General features: G+C 39.6%; 5 protein-coding genes across 5 annotated transcripts; 1 reads left to right on the forward strand and 4 right to left on the reverse strand.

Annotated features, from left to right (window-relative positions):
* Positions 1-153: 153 nt before the first annotated feature.
* On the forward strand, positions 154-1,275 carry PTC8 (Ptc8p; the record flags this gene model as incomplete). Its single annotated transcript, XM_043192601.1, has 2 exons — positions 154-161; positions 261-1,275. 2 exons carry the CDS (start codon positions 154-156, stop codon positions 1,273-1,275), a joined length of 1,023 nt encoding a protein of 340 aa, XP_043047969.1.
* A 406-nt stretch (positions 1,276-1,681) lies between these two features.
* MDN1 (AAA family ATPase midasin) lies at positions 1,682-16,660 on the reverse strand (the record flags this gene model as incomplete). Its single annotated transcript, XM_043192602.1, has 2 exons — positions 1,682-16,545; positions 16,654-16,660. 2 exons carry the CDS (start codon positions 16,658-16,660, stop codon positions 1,682-1,684), a joined length of 14,871 nt encoding a protein of 4,956 aa, XP_043047970.1.
* A 144-nt stretch (positions 16,661-16,804) lies between these two features.
* NOP15 (rRNA-binding ribosome biosynthesis protein) lies at positions 16,805-17,515 on the reverse strand (the record flags this gene model as incomplete). The annotated part of the gene is made up of 1 exon (XM_043192603.1): positions 16,805-17,515. The coding sequence occupies one exon, from the start codon at positions 17,513-17,515 to the stop codon at positions 16,805-16,807; it is 711 nt and encodes a 236-aa protein (XP_043047971.1).
* A 1,745-nt stretch (positions 17,516-19,260) lies between these two features.
* Positions 19,261-21,342, reverse strand: KQ657_001823 (transcription factor TFIIIC subunit; the record flags this gene model as incomplete). The annotated part of the gene is made up of 3 exons (XM_043192604.1): positions 19,261-19,790; positions 20,017-20,419; positions 20,482-21,342. 3 exons carry the CDS (start codon positions 21,340-21,342, stop codon positions 19,261-19,263), a joined length of 1,794 nt encoding a protein of 597 aa, XP_043047972.1.
* Positions 21,343-21,797: 455 nt separating this feature from the next.
* On the reverse strand, positions 21,798-23,153 carry LAT1 (dihydrolipoyllysine-residue acetyltransferase; the record flags this gene model as incomplete). Its single annotated transcript, XM_043192605.1, has 1 exon — positions 21,798-23,153. The coding sequence occupies one exon, from the start codon at positions 23,151-23,153 to the stop codon at positions 21,798-21,800; it is 1,356 nt and encodes a 451-aa protein (XP_043047973.1).
* Between the last annotated feature and the right edge of the window lie 257 nt (positions 23,154-23,410).

Genomic DNA, 23,410 nt, shown 5'->3' on the forward strand with positions numbered 1-23,410 from the left:
GAGTTTAAGGGCGCGCCTGCATATACATTTCTTTTTCGCGCTAAAGTGCGAAACGAAAAAATGTATATAAACTCAAAGACCCCCCATCGATTAGTAAACAACCCTATACCACACATCCAGACGTATAGCAAACGGTTCACCAATATTCATAGTATGAACAGGTTGCCACGAATATCTGTGCTACGGAGAGCCTGTGGTGCACGAGGTCGGCATCCTTTTGTCCGGAGCTATAGTTTTTTCGGATCGCATTTCTTCAACAGATCAGGAAGTGATGACCCCCCAGTAGAAGTGAATCCTTACATCCGATATCCAATCATTACGAAGGATCAAATGAAGACCATAGCCAACGATAAGTTTAAGTTTGAATATGGATACGCATCTTATGGCCACCATACAAGTAATTCTGACCCCACCATCCATTCGTTGTCGGACTTGACAGACCCTACACAGCTCAAGAGTTTACTCCCGCAAAGAAGACCGGAAGGGTCCCCCATAGATACGCTTTCAGTGAAGGCTGGCGATGATGCCATGCTTGTGTCGCCCACAGTGCTTGCTGTGGCCGATGGTGTATCAGGATGGGAACTGAAACACGAGAACAGCTCCTCTGGTATTTGGTCAAGATCAATGTTGGAGACATTAAGTCGATTAATGACTGAATACAAAGTGTCTCATTCACCTCATCATCTTCATAAACGAGACATTGATCAGATTTTAGACGATTCTTATTTGCACACGTCCCATCAAATGGACTTACAACAATTGGGAGGTTCTTCCACACTTATTCTTTGTATGCTAAGTGGGATATATCTTCAAATCATTAGTATTGGAGATTCTAAATTATATCTTATAAGAGACGGAGATATCATAAAGACTAACGATGAACAGATGATAAGTCCCTTATGTCCGCAACAAATAGGTACGCACACGCTCTCGCATATGCCCTCGGAAATCGCATGGGTTGACTCAATTGAATTGCAAAAGGACGACATTATCGTTGTGTGTTCCGACGGGATCTCCGATAACTTGTATCCTCATGAGATTTTGGAATTTGTTAATCATAATTTAAATTCTAAAAAGAATAATTTGAAAGCCGTGGCTCGGATTATTCTATCAAAGGCTAAAACAGTGGGGTTTGATGATTATGCGTATACTCCATACAATGAGAAGGTCAATAATTTACCGAATTCAATGAGAAATGATACGGTTAGTGCTGGTGGGAAACTTGATGATATGTCGGTATGTATTGCCAAAGTCATACCTAATGGGAATATTTAAGGTATAAGGTATATAATAATGTATAGTAGTAATGGTCGTGTAAAGTCGAGTTCCATACGAAACGTCACACATTGCCCAATTGGGACTTTGGGTGCAAAAAACACAGACTTTGAAACTGTCTCAAGGGAGCACAATTGACGGAGTATCACGACATCGCGACATATGACAACAGTACATTAATTGCTCCATAGACTCTTATAATAATTTTGAAAAAATCCGATTGCAAATATGAATTCACACTGTTAAGAGTAGGACTCTAACCTGCTCCGTTAATTGAAAGCTTCTTGCAGCATTGCATCAAATCTGGCTTACATAATAGTATGCTTTAAAGGTCTACTGTATACAGTGCTACGACTGAAAACTATTGTAATGGTTTATTAATCTATGTAATAATAAAGTGCATTGTTTATCTGGCGATTTCACTAAAGTATTGTCTAAGGATCAACGAGAGCATCTCTGGCAACTCATTGATGTTCTTAACAACGACATAGTACTCAAAAGGGAAGGTGTCCAAGTACTTCTCCACTTTAAGATTCAATTGTCCAGTAATGTCGTCAGCGACATATTTCACTTGACTCATGTCTAGGATAGACTCTTGGGATCCAATACCATCAATGACTACAAACACCAACATGATTCGTTCTTCCCGAGCTTTACGGACCAATTGTTGGATGGTGTCGTGGTCTTCACAAACCCCGTCAGACAATATGATTTGTAGCTGCCACAAGTCGGAGTTAACAGAGCCTCGAGCTTGTTCGAAAATGTCTAATGATTGGGAACAAAGCTTCTTAATGTCGGTCTTGGTCTGTTGGAAATCAAACCATTGGAAGATCTTGGACCCACTGTCTTGATTATTGACTTGTTTGTCAAAGGGGTGGACCACTTTAACGTCTTCACCAAACCTCACTATCGAAAGTCCTCCGCTTTCCAATTGGGTCAAGGCTTTGGTCACTAAGGCTATACTGTGGAATGCAAGTTGCGATGCCTTACTTTCACTCATAGACTTGGAATCATCTACGGCTATCATCACTTGGTATTGCCTTTTAGAGGGCTTGGTTCTTCTCAACCAGATCTTGTCCTTTCTAAAGTCCGAAGCAATATACGGGATGATTCTCTTCATGTTCAACCGTTTCCCAGTCTTATAGTCACCCCTAAGCTTTGTAGCCAATGTGGGTTCAAGAATCAACCGTAACTGTTCACATAAACCAGAAGCAAGTTCTTGTGTAGCCAATTCACTCTCTTTCCATGTTCTACTGGCTTCTTCAATGGTCAATGGAGGAATGGAAGAAGATAATTCATTAATGTCGTTAATGTCGTCATATTCACTTCCATCGTCATTGTCTTCTTCATCTTCCATATCAATGTCACCCTTCAATTGCATAAAGTCGTCATTGTTCTCCTCTTCTTTAACCTTACGTTCCCCAACAAATCCACTGGAAGTAGCATCAAATTCATTGGGTTCTTCCCCTTGTCCTTCGTTGTCGTCTTCTTCCTTCATGTCAGTATCTTCATTTATGTCGACATCCTCCTTTAAAATGTCTTCTTCTTCTTTAACTTCTTCTTCTTCCTGGTCAATGGCCTTATCTTCATCAATAGTCTGAAGATTGTCCTTATCAGCTGCTCCCAACGCTTGGGTATCGAATTCAGCATTGGCTCCATCAATATGTTCAAACTCGTCAGGATTCTCATTGGCTCCTTCCTTCTTTTCTTCTTCATCTCTGGTAGATGCTTCTTTGATTTCTTGTCGACGACGGTGGAACTCCTTTAATGAATCACCCAACTGTTTAAGCGATTCTTTAGCCATATCTCTGGCTGAATCCTTATGAGATTCGTCCTCTTCGGTATCTTGTTGCTTGTTGTCTGAAGCTCCACCAATTCCTCCAATGTCTTCATTCTCGTCTCCAACTTGTTCATCTGCTCCTTCATCTCTTTCTCCAGCTTGTTGCTGAACTGAAGATTCCCCATTGTTATCTTCGGAATTATCCTCACCATCAAGTCCTTCAGTTCCTTCAACTTGTTCTTCTTGAGCAGGTTTATTGTCCTCATCCTCTTCGGCTTTATCTTCAGCTTCGCCTACTTCCTTTTCTTCTTCATTAATAGGCTCTTCATTAACACTGGGATCAGCATTGGACTCTTCAGGTTCCGGTTCATTTTCATTTTCACCTTCTTCAGCTTCACCTTCTTCTTCTTCTTCAGCTTCCCCTTCTTCCTCGTTCTCATTTTCTCCCTCATCCTTCTGCTTAACATCTTCTTCTTCTTCCGCCTCCTCCTCAATGTCCATCTTGTCTGTGAACTCTTCGTCAGTTTCAGATTCACCTTCTTCGTCCTGTTCATCACCATCCAACTCCAAATCTTCAGGCATATCAAGTGTTTCTGCGTCAGGAACATAGTCGTCCATTTGCTCGTTATCCTTCTGTTCAACATTGTCTTCCTGCTCCCCTACATCTTCTTCATCTTCACCATCTTCTTCTTCATCCTTATCATCTTCGTCTCCTTTATCTTTTCCGTCTTTAGACTCACTCCTATCATCTTGAGCATCGTCTTCGTTGGCTTCCATGTTCTCATCTGGGTTCAGACTCTCAGGGGCCTTATCAGATTCCTTCTCCTTCTTATCGTCTTCAACTTCTTCGTCCCACATCTTCTCATCAATAGCGTTGGGGTCCATCTCATCTATATCGTCAATTTCCTCATCTAAATCGTCATTCTCATCATCATCACCTTCTTCATTATCATCATCTTCAGGTGGAGCATCTTCCAATTCACCAGCCATGTCACCTTCAATGTCCACAGCATCGTCATTCTCTTCTTCGCCTTCATCCTTCTCCTCCTTCTCTTTATTGGGTTGCTGGGCTTGTTCGCTCAAATCTTCATCGTCTTCAACATCGTTGGAATTGTTAGTGACACCTTCACCATCTCCTAACCCAGTACCATCTTGTAAGTTGTCGTCTTGCTTCTCTTCACTCGGAGCTTCAGGGGTACAGAACCCTTTAGTAGCTAATTCATATAAAGAGTTAGCAAAGATATAAGTGGCATGGGAAGTCTCCACATAGTTGGACACGACCTTATCGTAGATCAAGGCCACAATTCGGGCCCAGGTGGATATCAAGGGTAACGTGAACGATACTATTGCAATGGCAGCCTTGGAAGTCGTGTCGTTGAACTCAACTTGTTGGAGTAGCTGTAAACATGACTTCATCTTCTTAACCACACTGTTGAAATGTAAGTCTTTAACGTATTGTTGAAGCTTTCTAGAAGAAATAACAAGCCATTTATCTGTTTCCTCATCAACAACAGTTTCACTAGTTGCAAGCTGGGCAACCTTTTGCACGGAGAAAAGAATCCCGTTGGCCAAGTCCCGGAACTTCTCTTCAACCTTTTCAACGGGGTGACAATTGGTTAATGAAGTGCTTGAGTTAACAAATGGAACGTATTGTTGATGTTTGAACCATTGCAAGATCATGTCACTAACAAATTCATGGGTGGGGTTAACTTCCTTCCAGGCTTGAATATCAGAGAGAGAGCTGAATAAAAAGGCTTTGATCTCTGTAATCAAGTTGATAGAAGATTGTACCAAAAACTCCTTTGTTTTCGGAATTTGACGTCTAAATTGTTCACATTTAGAGGCAATAATTACCAAGACTTGTTGATCTGGCAATGGCACTGACGAAGATACTTGCAATGCAGATATCCCAAAGTTGATGATCTTAGGGAACCAGAAAAGTAGTTCATCCAATTGCTTCAAGTTGAAGTCAACAGATTCAAACTGCGTGGCAGCAACTAATTGGTCCAGTCCAAACACATGGCTCAAGTCTGTGAAGTTCACATGAAGCAGGACAATTTCATCCATAGCAGTAGCTAATTGTGCAAGTGGCTTTCTGGTGGTTACCAATGAAAGGATCAAGTTTTCAATTGCTGCTAAACACTTTTGAGCATCAGCAATAGGGACATCTTCGGCACAACTGGAAACAGCAGCTCTCAAACGAGGCAAGATGTCTAGAATACGGAAAAAGTAACTGGAAGATCCTTCCAAACTTTTAGAACCGTCCAAACTTGTGACTAAAGTCAAGATTTGATTAGTGGACGAAATATGTTTGGAGATGTCTGTGTTTTGACTGGTTTTCAATCCCATACGACGAATTTCCTTGACAGTGTCACTTAAAAGCTTTCTCTTTTGAGTTTTAAGTGAAGCAATTTCCTTCTTGTTGTCCTCCTTCAAAGTCTTGGGGGTTTCCCTTCTTAAACGGTCCATTTCTTGAAGCAATTCCTTTGCATAATCATAAATAGATGGGATGACGTCATTTTCAATCCGGGTAGAGAACACTTGCATGTTTGAAAGTACCATATTCAAGTTCTTAAGTCTGTTTGGTCTCTCATTCCAAGTACTGACACTTTCACAAGCGTTCCATACTTCAATAGTGTCTTTAGTATTGACAAATTTGAAAGAAGGAACATGTAATTTGAAGCTTTTAGGCTTCAAATCAGTGGATAATCCACTCTCAATGATTTGGTTCACTGGTTGTGCAAGAACAGCCCTATACTTACGAACAATCTTATAAAGATTGTTGTGGGACTTTCTGGCACTCTGTTTAAGGGCATCAATGTTAACGTCCTTCCAGCTTGCAAGCAAAATGGTTTCATTTATGTTTTTGGTGAGTTCTTTCTTCCTTTCGCTTATCTTCAAGTCCACCGTGGGCTTGAATTGTTCATAAAAGGAAATGAAATTCTTCAATGCATGAGTCAACTCATTAGAAGGATCCAATAACGTAGAAAGCTTTTCAAATGCTCTTAAAAGGTTCAATCTTATAGTATACTCTCCGAAAGTTGCCTTACTCATAAAAATATTCAAAGCTGAAACAATACCAATACTACTGGTATCGTTATCTTGTTCCGTGAATAATGGAACAATAATGATTTCAAACAAATGGAACCACCATTTACCAATTTCTTTCTCAAAAGACTTCTCTTCAAATTCAAATAGCGAATTCCAAGTGCTAAGCTCCAACTTTCTCCAATCAATAATTAGCCTAGTTAATTCGTCAAACTCATCCTTAAGACTGACCTGAGATGATGCATATTTCTCCCATTCAGCAATAAAGGTGTAAATCTGTTCCACCTTCTGTAGCAATCTGGCAACAGAATGAGACATTGGATACATTAAAAACTCGTCACAGGCAACTCTAATGTTAATTAAAGTTGCATGTTCTGGCCATTGCTCAAGTAATGTTATTGCCCTGATGTGGATCTTGGAAATGATCTTCATGGCCTTCTTAGATTCAAAAGGTGAAGAATCGTGATAAAAGTCAACGGTTTGAGTCTGTACAAACTTCTTCTGAGCTTGACCCAATTGGTTCAAAGAATTAACCAAGTTGGAAGCATTGATCTCACCAATTACACCACCAATGTTTTTTTGCATGCCCTTAAGCACAGTAGCAAGTCTTGCACCATCTCCAGCAAGCTCTTCATAATCGTAAGTCTTCCCATCCACAAAGTAGTCAATGAATAAACTGGCAATCTGGAAGTGAAGCTCCTCAAAGGAGTCATTGTTCTTCACCGTAGAGCCTTCAACATCCATCATATCTTCATAGTCAGGGAAAAGCTTCTTGAAATCTTCCTCAACATCAACCGTTGGGTCGGTGTACTTGAACCAATTGCTTTCTTCCATATCGGCTTGTTCAGCTTTAATTCTTCTTCTTGACCATCTGTAGTAAATAATCTCAAGTGAATCTTGCAATACAGTTTGCCATTCCTCTTGATCCAAAGTACCACTTTGATATGTAAAGCATGCCTTCAAGAAGAATATCATAAGCTGCTCAGCACTTTGACTGTCTGTGGCTGTCTGTTTAGCCAATTGTTTGGATAATTCAAAAGCCCCCAATACAGATTTCTTGGTGGACAAATTATCCACAGAAGTAGGCCATAATATATCCAACCCACCAGTTTCTTGTTTTGAGTTCAATAATAAAAGCTCAAACCCAAACATCAACCCTAAAATGTAACCCTTAAAAATGTCGTTCAAGTCAGCTAACAAAGGATAATTGGTCAAAATTCTTGATAAGAATTGAGCTGAATTGTTTCTCAACATTTCTATTCTTCTTTCGATCTTGGTACAGGAAGACGATGACTGCTTACACTCCTCCAAAAGCTCAAAGACTGATTGGCTGGAGATCGAAGAGGTCATGAAGGAAATCCACTCTTCAAACAACTCGTCAGTTGACCCCGTCTTTCTGTATATGCGAGGTTTGGTGGGGCACATCAAGTTATCGAGTTCACGGATTGAATCTTCAATATAAGTGGGCTCATTACCAGAAAAGAATGATCTCATAACAGACCAGGCTTCCTTGATGGACTTGGCATAGTCCATGTGTGCTTGGAAGTTATCAAAAGCAATGTACTCTTTGATAGCGGGATCATTAGGAGAACTGGGTACAAACATTTGAAGCAAACCGAACGAGAACAATACCCAAGCCTGTCCCAAGGAGCCAACAGTACCGTCATTGTCGTAGGTTAACATCAATGATGGGAGCAAGTAGTCTTTGCAAATATTGGCAAATATAGCAGCAGCAGAACTACCTTCTTCATTCAAAACATTAAGTATGCGATCAAATGCAGAAGTGCTAGGAAGTTGATCCATTGCATTCATAATGTCATCATAAGCATTACCTTCTAAAATACTTTCCAACACTTGGAAGAACCAACTTCTAATAACGTTTCTGAAGTTGATTACTTGGTTTGTCAAAATGGACTGAGAATGTGTGATTAAAGCTTGAGAAAGCTTAGACATATCAGTCAAGTTTTGATCCAAATATTTACCTGCTTGGTTCTTCAAGTTCTCGGCTCTTTCACACGCTTGAAGTATCAAGTTTCCGGTGAAGAGATCATCAACAAGGGATTCAGTCTTACCGTTTTGAATTTTCCAAAGACCATCAAATACTGTTGGGTAACCGTAAGTCGTTGAGTCATGGACCATTGACAATGTGTTTCTGTTGGAATACGCAACCAACGGTAACAAATCACTGGGGGCATCAGAATTTGCTTCAACAAAGTTGGAAATCATATCGAACTCACCAACAAGTTGAGCATTTCTCTTGAACACGAATGAATCCGAAACCTTTCTCAAGCTCTCTATGCCATCCTTCAAGGCGTCGAACAATTGCAGTGTATTGTAAATGGAATCTTCAGAATTCAATATGGCTTCATAAGACTGCAACAAAAGGGTTCTGGACTCGGCAATCACGGAATCCGACTCCAGGAATTGTTCACGAGAAACTTCATCAAATTCTTCAGCCAACTTTTTCAATTGAAGTAAAGCATTCCAAGATTCTTGGGAAGAAGGATACTTACCTCTAAAATGTTCCCAGAGTTGTCCAATATAAGCTCCGCTGCTTAAGGCTAATTCCTTCCCAACGATATCAACCACTTCAGTGATGGACGAAGGGATGTGCTCCACAGTAAACCACTTCTTGGCCCATTGGTAAATCAAATCAATATAAATTCTAATAACGGAAACGTTTTCAGTCTGAGACGCATTGTAGATGCATTTCCATAAGATTTGTAACTCAAAGAGTGCTTTAAAGTCATCCTTCTTCTGGAGGAAGGATTTTGCTGCTATTATCTTCTCCTGGACACGATCCACTACAAATTGGTGTAACTTAGTAACCACCTCATAGAGTCTTAATCTTGGTTTGAACTTCATTTCTCTACCAGCAGAGAATGCTGCTGTTCTCTCAAGGTATGAGAGGTCAGATACTTTGGCCCCAAGTGCTCTTTCTTCTACTGTTTTGATCTGTTCATTGGCTAAACGGATATTGTGAAGAACATAGAAAAGATATGTGGCTTCAGCAGTGGTCATCTCGGGGAACGAAGCAGCCAAGTCTGCAAGAAGGTATGCATTAACTTGAGGATGTAATGTTTGGTGAGCAGTGAAACTACTTGTCATTACATTGGAATTCAAAGCTAGAGAGAACAGACTCAACTCTTTAACAACATTTGAGACGGATATATTTTGAAGCTCATTGTTGATTTCCTCCACGGTGTCAATGTGTTGAGAAGCTCCACCGGTATACGACTTCATAGACTGATACCATTTCTCAAAGTATTCACTAAGATCAAACAGTAATGAAGATGTCATTGCAACATTCAAGCAGTGGTCTTGCTTGGAATTGGTCGACATCACGACATCGGCGATAAGAGATAGCGTTCTGCTTATCGATAACTGAGTAATGTCTACGAACCTTGCAACTGGTGACACACAAGTATCATTAACATGGAGTTTAGCAATGGAATCTTCCAATGGCTCCAATGGAGGATGCTGCTTGGGAATTTGAAGCATTTTCACATCATATTCCGTAGACCTGGTGTTCAAATCATCCATATAGATTTCAACACCTCTGTTTCTCATAGCTCTGGAAAGCTCCCCGTGTTTAGGGTCCATGGTAAGAAACAATCTAAAATTTGAATGAGGTTTCAATGTCCTGGGCAGTCCATCTTCTTCATTACATTCGTTGATGATCAACATCCCATTAGTTTCCAAAAGAGAGTTCAAACGATCAAGCACAGATGGATTACACAAGTTGGCATTATCCAATACTAACCATTGACCATTTTGAACAGCTTGAACTAAAAGACCGTCGAACCATTGGAACTTGACAGTCATTTCTTCTGCTAACTTACTTTGTAAAAGTTTAGCTTTCAGAATGAACTCTTTAATAGTTTCATCACAATAAATCAAGGAGTATTCACTAATTTTTTCAACAAAGTCGTTGAAATTAGAGCTTTGAATTGGACATTTATCAATAAAGTCTAAAAACATGGTTGTTTTTAGTAAAATGTTGGTATCTGTTCTTTGAGCTTGCAAGTTAATAACTGCCAAATAGTTCAAGTATTCTCTCAACTCTTTAGTCAACATAGTAACAGATCTTGTAAGGTCTATTTGTTCGTATCCACCTAAGATATCCATTGAGTCGACTTCACTATTCATTGCAAATTCAACCAATTCAGCACCAACACATTTGGCCATAAACCTCACCAAAGATGTTTTCCCACTGTTTGAAGGACCAGTCAAGATTAAAGGTATATTCAAATTAATACACCTGATTGCTGATTCAACAAACGCAAAATTGGACTGTAAAGCAAACAATTCATTTCCAGTGGAATGTCTTAAGACGGGCCTTCTTTCAATGACAGCTCCATTGCTTTGTATATAATCAACACCAATAGCAAAGTAGTTGTCTCTTCTGGTAATCATAGAAGGTCCACCAAACACTCTTTCAAATAAATCGTGTGCTCTTTGTCTGTCTTCCAGTGTACGGAATCTCTGACACACAATCATATTAAAGAAGTCACTAGGTGAAATGTCTGAAGCCAAATTTGTTGTTGATGACAATAAGCTCAACCATCTTAAAGTATCACGTAAGTTGAACTCCCAAGGACCACCGGAAGTACCCCATAACTTTTTATGGGCAATTTCATCTTCAAGAAGAGAAATGAACTCTATAATACGTGAAACCAATTTGGCATCGATGTTTGGAAATAAATGCTTAGAAATATCATTCAAATCCTTTGAGTTCAAAACATCAACGTACACAACAGTGAAACGGTTAATAAATGATTTAGGTAAACCTTTCCGTCCCCCTCCTTGGTATTGAGGGTTCTGAGCAGCAAATACAACAAAGTTGGGATGTCTAGGGAAGGACTTGTCCAATTCAGGAATAAACGCTTCTCCTCTGTGATCTAAACAAGCATTCAAACCTTCCAAAACCGATTGTGAAGCCAAGTTCATTTCGTCCAAAAGAACCCATTCACCATTCTTCATTGCTCTCAAAAAGGGGGCATCTCTCCACACAAACTCACCTGTTTTACCACCTTCCGAGGGAACATCAGAACCAAACAAATCCACTAAATCTGTTTGTTCTGAAAGGTTAATTCGAATTAATGAGTTCCCAGTCAATTTGGCAATGGCAGACACTAAACTGGTCTTCCCCACACCAGGACTACCTTCTAACAAAATGGGTTTTTTAACTTGCATTGCTCTAATGACCCTCATGGCATTTGCAGAGGTGGTACCAGCTTGAATATTAAACTCATCAGTGATAGAATTCGTTTGTAAGCGGGGAATTTTGAAAGGTCCTCCAGAAACAAATGAGTCCAGTAATTCAATGTTGATATCATCCAAGTTATAGTAGTTCAACAAGTCTTCCTTATTATAGAACACAGTCAATCTCGAAACGCATTCTTTCTTTAACTCACGTAATTTTGCTTCATTCTCAGCTAGGTAAGCAGTATTATTGGTTCCCAAGGCATCAATGAACACCATAGCAGCGCCTTGCACTAAAGACGCACTTACACCAGCAACATCAACAGATGAATTAATAAACTCTACCCAGGCAAGAATATCACGAAGAGAGATAATCCCACTGTTGGCATGGCCATTCCCAAACTTGTTACCAAACCATTCAGAGAAACTCACTATGCAATCAGCAACTTCCTTTGCCTGGGCAGTTAATCTTGAACGAACAATTTGTCTAACGTCTTCAAAGTCATCCATAGATGGAACCCAGATCTCAGTAAAACGGTTTCTCAAAGCTGGTGAAAGCTCCTTCTTACCATAGTCACCACCTGGGTTCATTGTAGCAAAGAAGCAGAATCCTTCTTTAGCAACAATAAACGAATTATCTTCAGCTCCCTTCTCTGCCAAAAACAATGATCTTTCTGGTTCCAAAACAGAATTTAATCTTTCTAAAACAGAGTCATCTGCCAAAGATATTTCATCTAACAAGAAAAAGTTTGAAGTTTTCATGGCTTGAACTAAAGGACCATCGTTCCATTCAAAAAGGGTATTTGATTCCTTTCTTAGCGTCTGAATCGTTTCCAATAGTTGAACATCAATGCTATCATACGACGAAGACAAATTGTCAAACATCTTAACCAAATCTTCAAGTCTAATATCACTATAATTTTGTACTATTCCCACTTGTTCAAAAGCTTTCACTAAAGCAGTAAATAATTGAGTACGTCTCTCGTTTCTATGTCTAGCAGGTCTCTGAGCACCCAAAATGTCACCAGTTTCAGTATTTTGATGGGCATTGACTGTGATTAAATCTCTGTTCAAAAAGCGGGCAACAATTTGACAGACAGTAGTCTTACCACAACCAGTTTCACCGACCAAAAGTAATGGTTCTTTGTATTTGATAGAAGTTTCTACTAAAACAGCTAATCTCCTCATTGCCTTCGTCCAGACTATAGTCCCTTCCTTCTGGATAATTTCCTTATTTTCAAGCTTTTCGTAGTAGGCGTCCATATCGAGAGTGACCCTCATGACTTTTTCTATGACATGCTTCACAACTGCCTTCTCTTCTTGGTTTCTTACTCTTTCGGCTAAAAGCATGTAGCCATTAGCAGCTAACTCATCGTAACCTACAGCTTCTCTTCCAGCCCACCGGAATAGATCACGCAACGTTGCAAAGGAATTTTTTTGTTCGAAAAGTCTGGTGGATTGCCGTTGAACGGAAAGTTGCTTGTAGACTTCAACAATTTTAGCAGCATAAGTTGGAGCAATTTGACACCGTTGCCTCAAGATGATCTCCAATTCATCTTGAGGGATATCATCAAAATGTAACTCCAAAAATCTGTTTCTAAAGGCTCTTGATAAAACCTTTCTGCCACCATATAATCCAGGAGGATTTTGGGTAGCAAACAACATAAAATCAGGATGAGGATGAACCACTTCCTGAGTTTCCGGTATGAATAATTCTCTGTTATCATCAAGCAAACGATTCAATGCCTCAAGAACATCCGTGGGGGCAAGGTTTAATTCATCCAACACTATCCAATAACCATTACGAAGAGCTTCAACGAGAATCCCCTCTTTGAAAGTCATTTTTCCGGTAGAATCAGACACATAAGTACCCAAGTATTCTTGTAAATCAGTATGCTCATGATTATTAATTCTAACAAACTTATGGCCAGAAATATTTGCCAAATAGTTGATCATAGAAGTCTTCCCTGCTGAAGTTGGCCCTTGAACCAATATAGGAAACCTGGAGCTTGCAGCTGCTCTGACAAGATTAAGCATATTCTTCTCCACAAATGGAGTTAAAATATAATGAGGTTGATCAACGATTTCTCCAGTACCTTGTTTAAGCCAATAATGTTTAAATTGAACAAAATTAGTGTCACTGGTGGAAGGAGCTGGAGGGATTTGATTCATGACCGATTTCATGTTCTTAAGACGGCCAATGGTATATTTCTCTATTATTGGCACTAATAGTTTCTCTGATTTAGCGTCCAACAATGTAAGAAATGCCATACAAAACCCTTCGTATAATGATCTACGAAGACCGTAAATGGAAATGATATCGCATACATAGAGCAAAGTTCTGGTCAATGTACGGATACTGAAATGTGGCTTTTGGTTTGCACCATCAACAATTTTGTTTGTTTCAGCCAACTTTTTGGCTTCAAGATAGAGTTCGGCAATATCGTTCCCGACCCATTCGTCTCCTACAGCGTATTTGCTCATATACTTGTCAATAATTGCAAGTAAATCTTGGATATCCTGGTCTGGAGAGTGGACATAGATTTCAGTGAATCTTGACCGAATACTTGGAGGAAGATCCTTTTTACCAACATCAGTTGAAGGATTCATACATCCAAAGATTCGGAAATCTGGGTGTGCTTTTATGGATTCGACATCACCTCTTTCTGTTAACAAAATTGATCTGTTATCTACTTCAGTAAGTAAATCAGCTATACTTTCAAGAGTATCTGACGATGCCAAGTTGATTTCATCAAGAAGAAGCCATTCACCATTTTTAACAGCTCTAACTAATGAACCTTCAACAAAATCAAAGAAGAAAGAATTGTCCAACGAAGTTGCTTGAATTTCAAACTCACCGATTTTGCTTTCAAACTCCAGCCAATGGTTCAAGAGAATTGTCTTTTCTTCGGAATTCAATCTTCTTTTCTTCTTCGGGTTAGAAGTATCACCATCATCAGATTCAGACTTATCTAAAATGTCTCTGGCCATCTTGATAGCCTCTTTCCATAATTTTAAGACGTTTTTCCATTGACTTCTATTGAAACACTTGGATAAAACTTGAGAGAAACGTTCATTCTTCTTCTTGGAAAAGGTAGCCAAAAATAAGCTTTCAAATGTTTCTTGAAGAGGAATTGCAACTGTTTTCGTGTTTACAGGTTTGTATCCACCCAAAAGATCACCGGTTTCAGTTTGTTGGGAAACGTTGATAACAGTGATTTTTTTGTCTAATAATTTTGCAACTTGTTGTACGACTGTGGTTTTACCTGTTCCTGTCTCACCTACAAGAAGCACTGGTTCAACCATAGACGTAGCAACGCCAATTTGTTCCATTAACTTTAAGGAATGATTTGTAAGTGCAAAAGAAGTATCATTCATCATTGTCACTTTCTTTTTGGAGTGTAAAGTTTTATCAGTTGCAGATTTCGATAACTTCGAACGACCGATTCTTAGGGCTTCTGCATCATTATAAAACTTGGGAACATGCTTTGTAAGGAAAAGGTTAACTCTTGAAGTAGGAATTTCAAGATTAGACCCGATAGAATTAATTAAGGGAACCATTGCTGTCTTTTCAGTAATAAAACTTCCGAAACAATCAACAGCTTCAGCAAAAATATTATCATATATTTGTGCCTCCAATAATGCACTTGAATCAACAATACCTTCGTTCATCAACATGGTGTTGCAACGGGCACAAAATTTCATCATATCTCTGAATGAAATAGCTCTTGGATGAGCTCCTCGATTCAAGGTTATAAACGACAGCGATGCATAAATTTGGGTTATTTCTTTGTAGAAATTAAGGAACGAATTTATCAAATTCTTTAATAATGGGAATTTAATATTAAGCACTCTTTTAATGTCTGGTTCTGTTAATAAATCCACATCTACTAAATTCCATAATCTTAAACCAATTAAATCAGGAAGCTGGTTCTTTTTGGAGTCATTTGAGATTCTGATAGTGGAAATTAATTGGAACCCATTATGAGCCTTAATTACTTCACCTCTAGAAGGGATGGTTAATTCTCTCTTTTCTAATAGAGTTAATAAAACAGATAATACTTCTGTTGGAGCCTTATCAATATCTTCAATTAATACCCATTTCCCCTCAGCTACAGCTTTAGTTAAAACACCTGATCTCCATTCAAAAGTACCGGGTTTTTCACCTGAAGTGTAAGTTCCTAAAAGTAATTTTGCATCTGTTTGCTCACCCAAATGGATTTTAACTATTGAATCTTGGAAAGACATATAACGAGCCAATTCATTAATTAAAAACGTTTTACCGGCACCGGCTTTACCGTAAAGAAGGGTTGGGGTATTATTTTGGATATTGTTTGCTAATTTTTGAAGCACTCTAATGGACGATTCTGTAGGAATAAACGATTCATTAATGACTTGGACCACTTTTTTATCACTGTCTCCTAATTTTGGAATTAATACACCACATACTGACATGACTAAAGGACAAAGATGGCAGGGTTCAATGACAATGATCTTAGCTGTATCTTTGTTACTATGACTTGCGGTGTATTCTGGCAATTGAGTGGAATATGCAAGTCTTTGGCCATCAAGAACATCGATGACATGATAGTTTATATTTGAATCAGATTCCAACGTGTCTATGGGTTCACTAGAACCAATATGTATAGCCAACATTTTGTTCAAAGATGCCTCGGACGATTCACAGTACGCAGCAATAAGTCTTATGGCCAAGTACTTATTAGTTGGCGTAGTGACTTCGGAGGTTATAATAGAGTATAGGACGCTTGGAATGACAAACTGTTTGAATCTTTGGATGTTGGCTCTGAAAAGTCTATGGAAAGCCAACAAAACACAACGCAACTCATTTTGGGATTGGACGACGACGCCCTTCACATTGCTGATAAGCTCAAAGAACTTCTGTTTGGTAAGGAAGTACTCAATTAGACTGTGGAACTCCTGGGTCAAGTTTACTAAGCTTGAAATGGTGACCAAGACAGTGGATCCCGGTATTGTTGCAGTGCCCTCAAAGTCGTGGGGTCTTTCGATCCATCTTGCCACCACATCGAAAATAAGAGGAGTGTACGCCTTATATATGCCCATGACGGTATTTGGATTCAAGGCATAGAGTGCCAATTGATCCAAGTTATGATTGATCGAATGTGACTGGTCAAATTGGAAACTTGGAGGGATTTGTTTACCTTCATAGTGACCTCTAAACCGTTCAAAAAGTTGCTCGCATTGATACGAGTCAATGACTATATTGTTATAGGTCATAACTATATTGTTATGGGTCATAACTACTATCAATCGTACTACCAAGAAGAAGAAGAGTTGATGATAATAGTTGATGATAAACTTCGCACTTTTCATGTACCCCCCCCTTGGGAACCCATCTCATCGCATCGCATCGCAGTGCATTATTTTCGCCTGGAGTATGGACTCCACTATATAACAAAATTTTTCATAGATAATACTTTAATATGCTACTATACATGGCTTCTACTGCCTATATGCTTATAAGGAGGATAAGTCGTAGTTAATTCCCTTTTCGCTCAATTGTGCACCCTTTGACTTCTTTGACTGTTCAAACTTCTTTACTAGAGTAGACCATTGTTCCTTGGACTTGGGTTTGTCGTGATTGTGTTTGGAAATCTTCTTCCAAGGAACAACTTTGAATCTCTTGTGGGAGTTCTCAAAGTAATCTTTGTTGTTGGCAGCAGCAGGGTCTACGACTTGACATTTAAGTAAATGACCAAATAATAAGTAATTATCCATGGTTTCAGCAGCAGTCTTGGCTACTTCGATATCACCAAATTCAATAAACCCATAGTGTTTTGATTTCCCGGTTCTCTTGTTTCTTGAGACCTTTAAGTTGATTATGGTTCCAAATTGACTAAAATATTTATTCAATTCCTTCTCTTCAAATCCTTTGGGTAACCTTCCAATATATATGATACCTCGTTTGGTCTTTGTTTTGGATGAACCCTTGGATTTGTCATTATGAACCAACGTCTTGTTAACTGAATGCACAGACTTGGATTCTTCTAAGCCTTTGATTTCGGCTTCATCATCTTCACTCTGTTCTTCTGCGTCTGACTCTTCTTCCTCGGATAATTCTTCTCCTTCCTCAGATCCACTCTCGTCTTCGCTCCCACTGCTGGAGCCTAATTGTAAATCCTGCTCAATCTCCTCGACGGTTCTCTCTTGTACTTGTTTCTTAGCCATTGTTTATAGTAACGCTAAGTAGTAGCGGATAGAGAGAGTTTAGTCAAGCGCATCTCATCACTTGAAAATCTCTTCTCATCTCGCGGATCACGTGACTTCCCCATCGGGAAGCGGCTCAGTAGTATAAGGTGCACCTATATCCCAGTAACGATACCGATGTAACGGTATCCATGTAAGGATATCCATATAATATATAGTATCCATATAATACCCATGTAGCATCCATATAACAATATGCTACTACATTTACTAATTTCACTGAAAGAAATCTGATTGGCTAATAGGCTATATACTTTTCAAAAGCTGCAACCAGAGTTGCAACCAGAGTTGCAGCCTCCGCCACAAGCGTTGTCGTTGGAAGCAGGGTTGTTGGTAGTAGTTAGAGCAGTCACGTCCAAATTTTTGTTGGTTTTAGGATGGATATATCAATTAAGTATTCACTATAACGATAGAATACTGGGAACAATTAGTTTCAGTTATTCATAGACTAAGCCCATGGCATTCTAATTCAGTCTATTGTGTTCAGTTGATACACACGATTGGCTAAATACTACTATAGGTAGCCAATTGGTTAACAACCACCACTTCTGTAAGATGCTGGCCAACTGTAATGGATAGAAGTAGGTTTCGCAGCCATTTCGATGTCAGATTAGGATATACCAATACTCTTTGACAGCGGAGTGCATGAGAAGACTAGAGGCACGGAAATAATGCATATAGATTGCATGTAGATATAGATACATGTCGAGAGGCGTGTAGACTTTATCGAATCTGGCCCAAGATACATTGCTGAAGCGATAAAACTGACTATGTTCAGTAGTTAAATAGAGTATGGTGTCCAACTGGATCCAACACTATCTATTATACCACTTAATCGACCATTATCATTATTAAATGTTAATCGTTTAGGATACAATAATTCTATTCCATATTTTATACATAATTTATTCATTTGTAACATAAATTATATATTTTATGTAATAAAGGTTCTACAATAGGCTGAAAACGTCTATCAAGGTCTAAAGCATCTAAACTTATTTCATAAATGAAAGCGATATATCCATCTATATATTTATCTGGATAATTATTAGAGTAACTATATAAGTCATTAAGACGTTGTAATACATTTGATTTGTTCTTACCCGAGCAATATCCCATAATATGCTGGCTTGCTCATTTGCGCCTACAATCCAGGTTGATACGGGGCCCCACGCTTATTGCTACGTTTGGTATCAAGTATGTATTGAAGTAGCAGACGCTTAGAATCCATTTGATTGATAGGGGTAGTCAGAATCGGGATCATAAGCCATTCAGCCATAATGTAAAGAGTACATTCCCTGTGTAGCGCGGTCCAAGTATTCTATACATTAAATATCCACTATATCCTACACTAAATTATTCACTACACAGTCAATACTATATTACTCATTACTATTCAATTCTATCCAATTATATTCTCTACTCGGTGTTTTTCATGCCATGCTCTGCACCGTCAATTCATCATTCAGTACAAGCAACCTTTTTTTATCTGTTCCAAAGAGGTATTTGGTCAATATTGTTGATAAATTGACAAAAAATATATATAAGAAAATATACTACAATTATAACCATAGATTACAACGACATAACACTTGCCTTCTTGATTTTGTCATTTATTCCCCCTTGTATCAGTTACTATATAAGGTCGGTGAACTATTATTATTATTAAGTTTCAGGTCGTGCGACATTTAATGTCGTAGAATCTCCTATGACTCCAAAACCTTCTTTAACAACTCATATGTCTTGTGAACTGGAAGACCAACCACATTATAGTAGTCTCCTCTTATCCTTGGAAAGAGTATTCCCCCCTTCTCTTGATATTTGAACCCTCCAGCCACGTCCAAACCTTCTTTGGTATCTATGTACTGGTCAACGACATCTTCAGAAGCATCAAACTCAAGCTCTGTAGATTCCAGATCAATAGCCTCATTGATAACCTTCCCGTCTTCACCTACAACACCTACTACCACTGTGGTTATCACCGACACACTCTTGCTGTCTGCATAAGCCTTGAAAAAGGCTCTTTGGGTTTCAACATTCAAAGGCTTTTCAAGTATCTGACCCCCACAGCTTACTATGGTGTCTGCAGTAAGCACAAGACACGGATACTCTATGTCTGTTGTCACAGGAATCTTATTTGACACTATGTCTTCATATTTATGTCTCGCTGTTTCCTCAACATACTCTTTGGGATCAGCAAACTGACTGTGGTCCAAGTCTTCGGCGAAATCAGATGCTAATTGTCGTGAAACTTCGATCCCCAAGTTCCGTTGGAGGATCTCGAGTCTTCTAGGAGATGTCGAGCCAAGTACAAAATGATATTGGCTAAGCTTGTGGCATATACTCTCAGACATTGATGAGGAGAAGAGCGAACGAAGTGAAAGATTAACCAGATCAAAATGTCGTGACATTTTATATCCTCATACATAACTATAAATCTTACAATATACCCTACTACATACTCTTTTCTTTCTGGCGGGCCAATGCCTTTGCTTTCTTTAAAAATGTCCCCTCTGACTTCTCCTCCCCCTCAGTAGACTCGGCGTTCTTAACAGGGACAATGGTAACGTTCTCTTGCGTCACTAAATGCTCATTGACTTTCCCTACAAGCTCACCGTAATCATCAAATATCAACTCAGATCCGACCAACAGCTTCCATTCAGTTTGGAAGATCCTCCCTTCAGCCGACGTCTGGACGTCACGTGTCTTCGTGAATTCTCCTTTGGTTTCATTATTGGATACCTTGATCAACGGATGGTCATCATTAATGTCTGAGATCTGAAATAGCGATGAAGGCTTTAGTACTCTAAATTCTTTATTATCTAATCCATGCTTCCGTGGGAGCTCCACGCTTATATAGAAATCCTATGACGTCGGTTAATACTGTTAAACTGATACTTTTATACTGTTTGTTATTAAGAACATACCTCAAATTCTTGGGCCGTCTCGTCATCTTCTTCAACACCGGTAGCGGTCTCCGTTACCGGAGTTGATTCCTTTTCTGCTCGCTGTGACCTTCTTTGTTTGATATCAGCATCACTGCCGGCCTCAACATTGGCATGGAAGTCCCAATGCATCTCTTCACCATTGGTTAGGAACTCACAGTTCCCATTCATCAAGATCTCCCATTGGTCTTCTCCAATCCGTTTGTACTTGTCCAATGAACAAGCACCGGCTCGTAAAAGTGTATGAGAATCATCATCGATGGTGTCGTATACTCCTTTACGCTTCAATAATGCCATTCCTAATGCAATCTTGGTGGCTGCATGTGTTACTATGATGATGTTATCGACGTTAGGATACTTGGCGTCTAACAAGGGAATCAATTTGGCCCATACCAATTTGGCTCTTTCAAATACTTCTTCATTCAGTTCTCCCTCCAAACTCGGAATGATCCCCAACGTTTTGTCTCGGGGCCAGTCTTTTTCTTCACCCAAAATGCTCCCGAAAAATGGTCGTAAAACCTCGTAATTAGCGGGCTCGGGAATCACACTTCTACCCTTGTTATACTTTTCACCCACTCCACGCTCTAAATATACGGGGAGGTCCAATAACTTGGCTAGAGGACGCGCACTTTCCACACATCTATAAAATGGAGACGATAATATCAATTGAGGCTGTTCATTAATGGGTAGCAGGTGTAAGAAGGCACCCAACTGTTCTGCTTGCTCCACTCCATGTGGTGCAAGAGCAGGGTCCAGATCAATACCTGTGGGATTAGGAGGATGAGGCTCAGGAAGCCAATTGGAGCGGAAGCCGTGTCTGGCAATATAAATCGTCTTTACCATAGTATCCGGTAAGAATATAAAAACGGTTCAAAACAAGGAATCAGAAGGAATCAACGGTAGTTATATATATAGAGAAGTAAGAACGTACCTTTTGATACCGCCCTTAGCTTCGCTTTCGTATTGTCAACAAATTACAACTATTTTGTGTAGGTCAACACGTGATACCTGTATATGTTCAATGGAACTCAAGACTCGTATTCAACATGTGATGTTTCTACGTATACATATAGGATGCTTCTACGTATATTCATATGTGTAGTCAAACGAAGGTTTTATCATGCAAGTGAACATATTGTTCTTGCATTAAGTCTTCGTAAATGTGACGCATGTAATGGTTATGCACTAGCAAAGTAAAAAAATTTACGACTGACTTCTAAACAGGAATTCATTATATATACTAAAGATGCGTTGTATTTTAAGTAACGATATTACTCTATAAATGTTATGGAAGTAGCTTAAATCAACATTTCCAATGGGTTCTCAACAATCTTCTTCAATTCCTTAACCCATTCACCAGCAACAGCACCATCGACAACCCTGTGGTCAAAGGTACCAGTGATAGTGATGACATCTTCAAAGACGAAGCCTTGTTCATTGACATCAGAGGGAACAGCCTTCTTGTCAACGGTACCGATGGCAATGATGGCGGATTGTGGAGGGTTAATGATCGAGGTGAAACTGTTAACAGCTGGGTTCATGCCCAAGTTGGAAATACAAATAGTACCACCTTGGAATTCTTCTGGCTGCAACTTACCTTCCTTAGCTCTCTTACCCAAGTCCTTAACTTCCTTGGAAATAGTAGCCAAACCCTTTGAGTGAGCGTTCTTAACAATTGGGGTGATCAAACCAGTTGGGGTAGCAACGGCAACTGAGACATCAACATTCTTGTAAGTTCTGATATAACCTTCATTACCGAACCAAGCAGAGTTGACAGTAGGTACTCTAGTAGAAGCCAAAGCAATGGCCTTGACCAACAAATCGTTAACAGACAATCTATATCTGTCTTCAGCAGAGCTGTTTAAGGATTGACGCAATTTCAATAACTTAGAGACCGAAAGAGTGGATGAAACAAAGAAAGCTGGTGATTGTTGAGTGGATTGCAACAATCTTGATGCGATGGCCTTTCTCATGTTAGTCAAAGGTGTGTCTTCGTATTCAGCAGCAGCTGGAGCAGATGAAGCAGCTGGAGCGGCAGCAGCATCTGAGGAAGCAGCAGGAGCCTTGTAGTTTTCGACATCAGCAGCGATGATTCTACCGTTAGGACCGGTACCGGTGATGTTCTTTAAGGCAATACCCTTGTCTAAAGCAATGGTCTTTGCCAAAGGAGAAGCAAAAATTCTACCACCTACAGCAGGCTTTTTAGTAGAAGAAGCTGGAGTCTTTGATTCTTCCTTAGCTGGAGCAGGAGCAGAAGATTCAGCAGTAGAAGAAGATTCTTCAGCAGCAGGAGCAGGAGCTGGAGCAGAAGATCCACTGTCACCTGCATCGGCAGCAGAGAAGTTTTCGAAAGCAGGAACATCGCTGGCTTCTTCGACGTAAACAGCGATTGCCTTACCGACTGGAACATCATTGGCACCACCATCAAGTAAGATCTTGGCCAAGTATCCTTCTTCTTGGAACTCAAATTCCATGGTAGCCTTATCGGTTTCAATTTCAGCAATGGATTCACCAGGTTGCAATTGGTCACCAACCTTCTTGCTCCAGGAAGCAATGTTACCTTGAGTCATGGTAGGAGACAAGGCAGGCATGTTAATCACAGTGTGAGGTGGGAACTTGCCGGAGGAATACAACCGAAGGGCTGAAACCCTCATAGTAGAAGTGCGCAAAGCACTAATGGTTCTGACAGCAGACAACATGGATAGCTATTGGGGGTAAATACAACGGGTCTGGAGTTAGGACTTTATTTTTCAACTGCGTACCTTTATAACTATTGGTGGTACACTTTGTATAATTTATAATTGAAGGTTGCTAGTTGTTTTTCACTAGCGATTTTGGTACGGCGCTACCGCGTTGGGCTAACCATATGGATTGGAGTCTTCCGCGCTCTGCTCGCGATGTAGTCCGGGTT

The sequence above is a fragment of the Scheffersomyces spartinae genome (assembly GCF_019049425.1).
Source record: "Scheffersomyces spartinae strain ARV_011 chromosome Unknown scaffold_18, whole genome shotgun sequence".
Classification (NCBI taxonomy): Eukaryota; Fungi; Ascomycota; class Pichiomycetes; order Serinales; family Debaryomycetaceae; genus Lizanozyma; species Lizanozyma spartinae.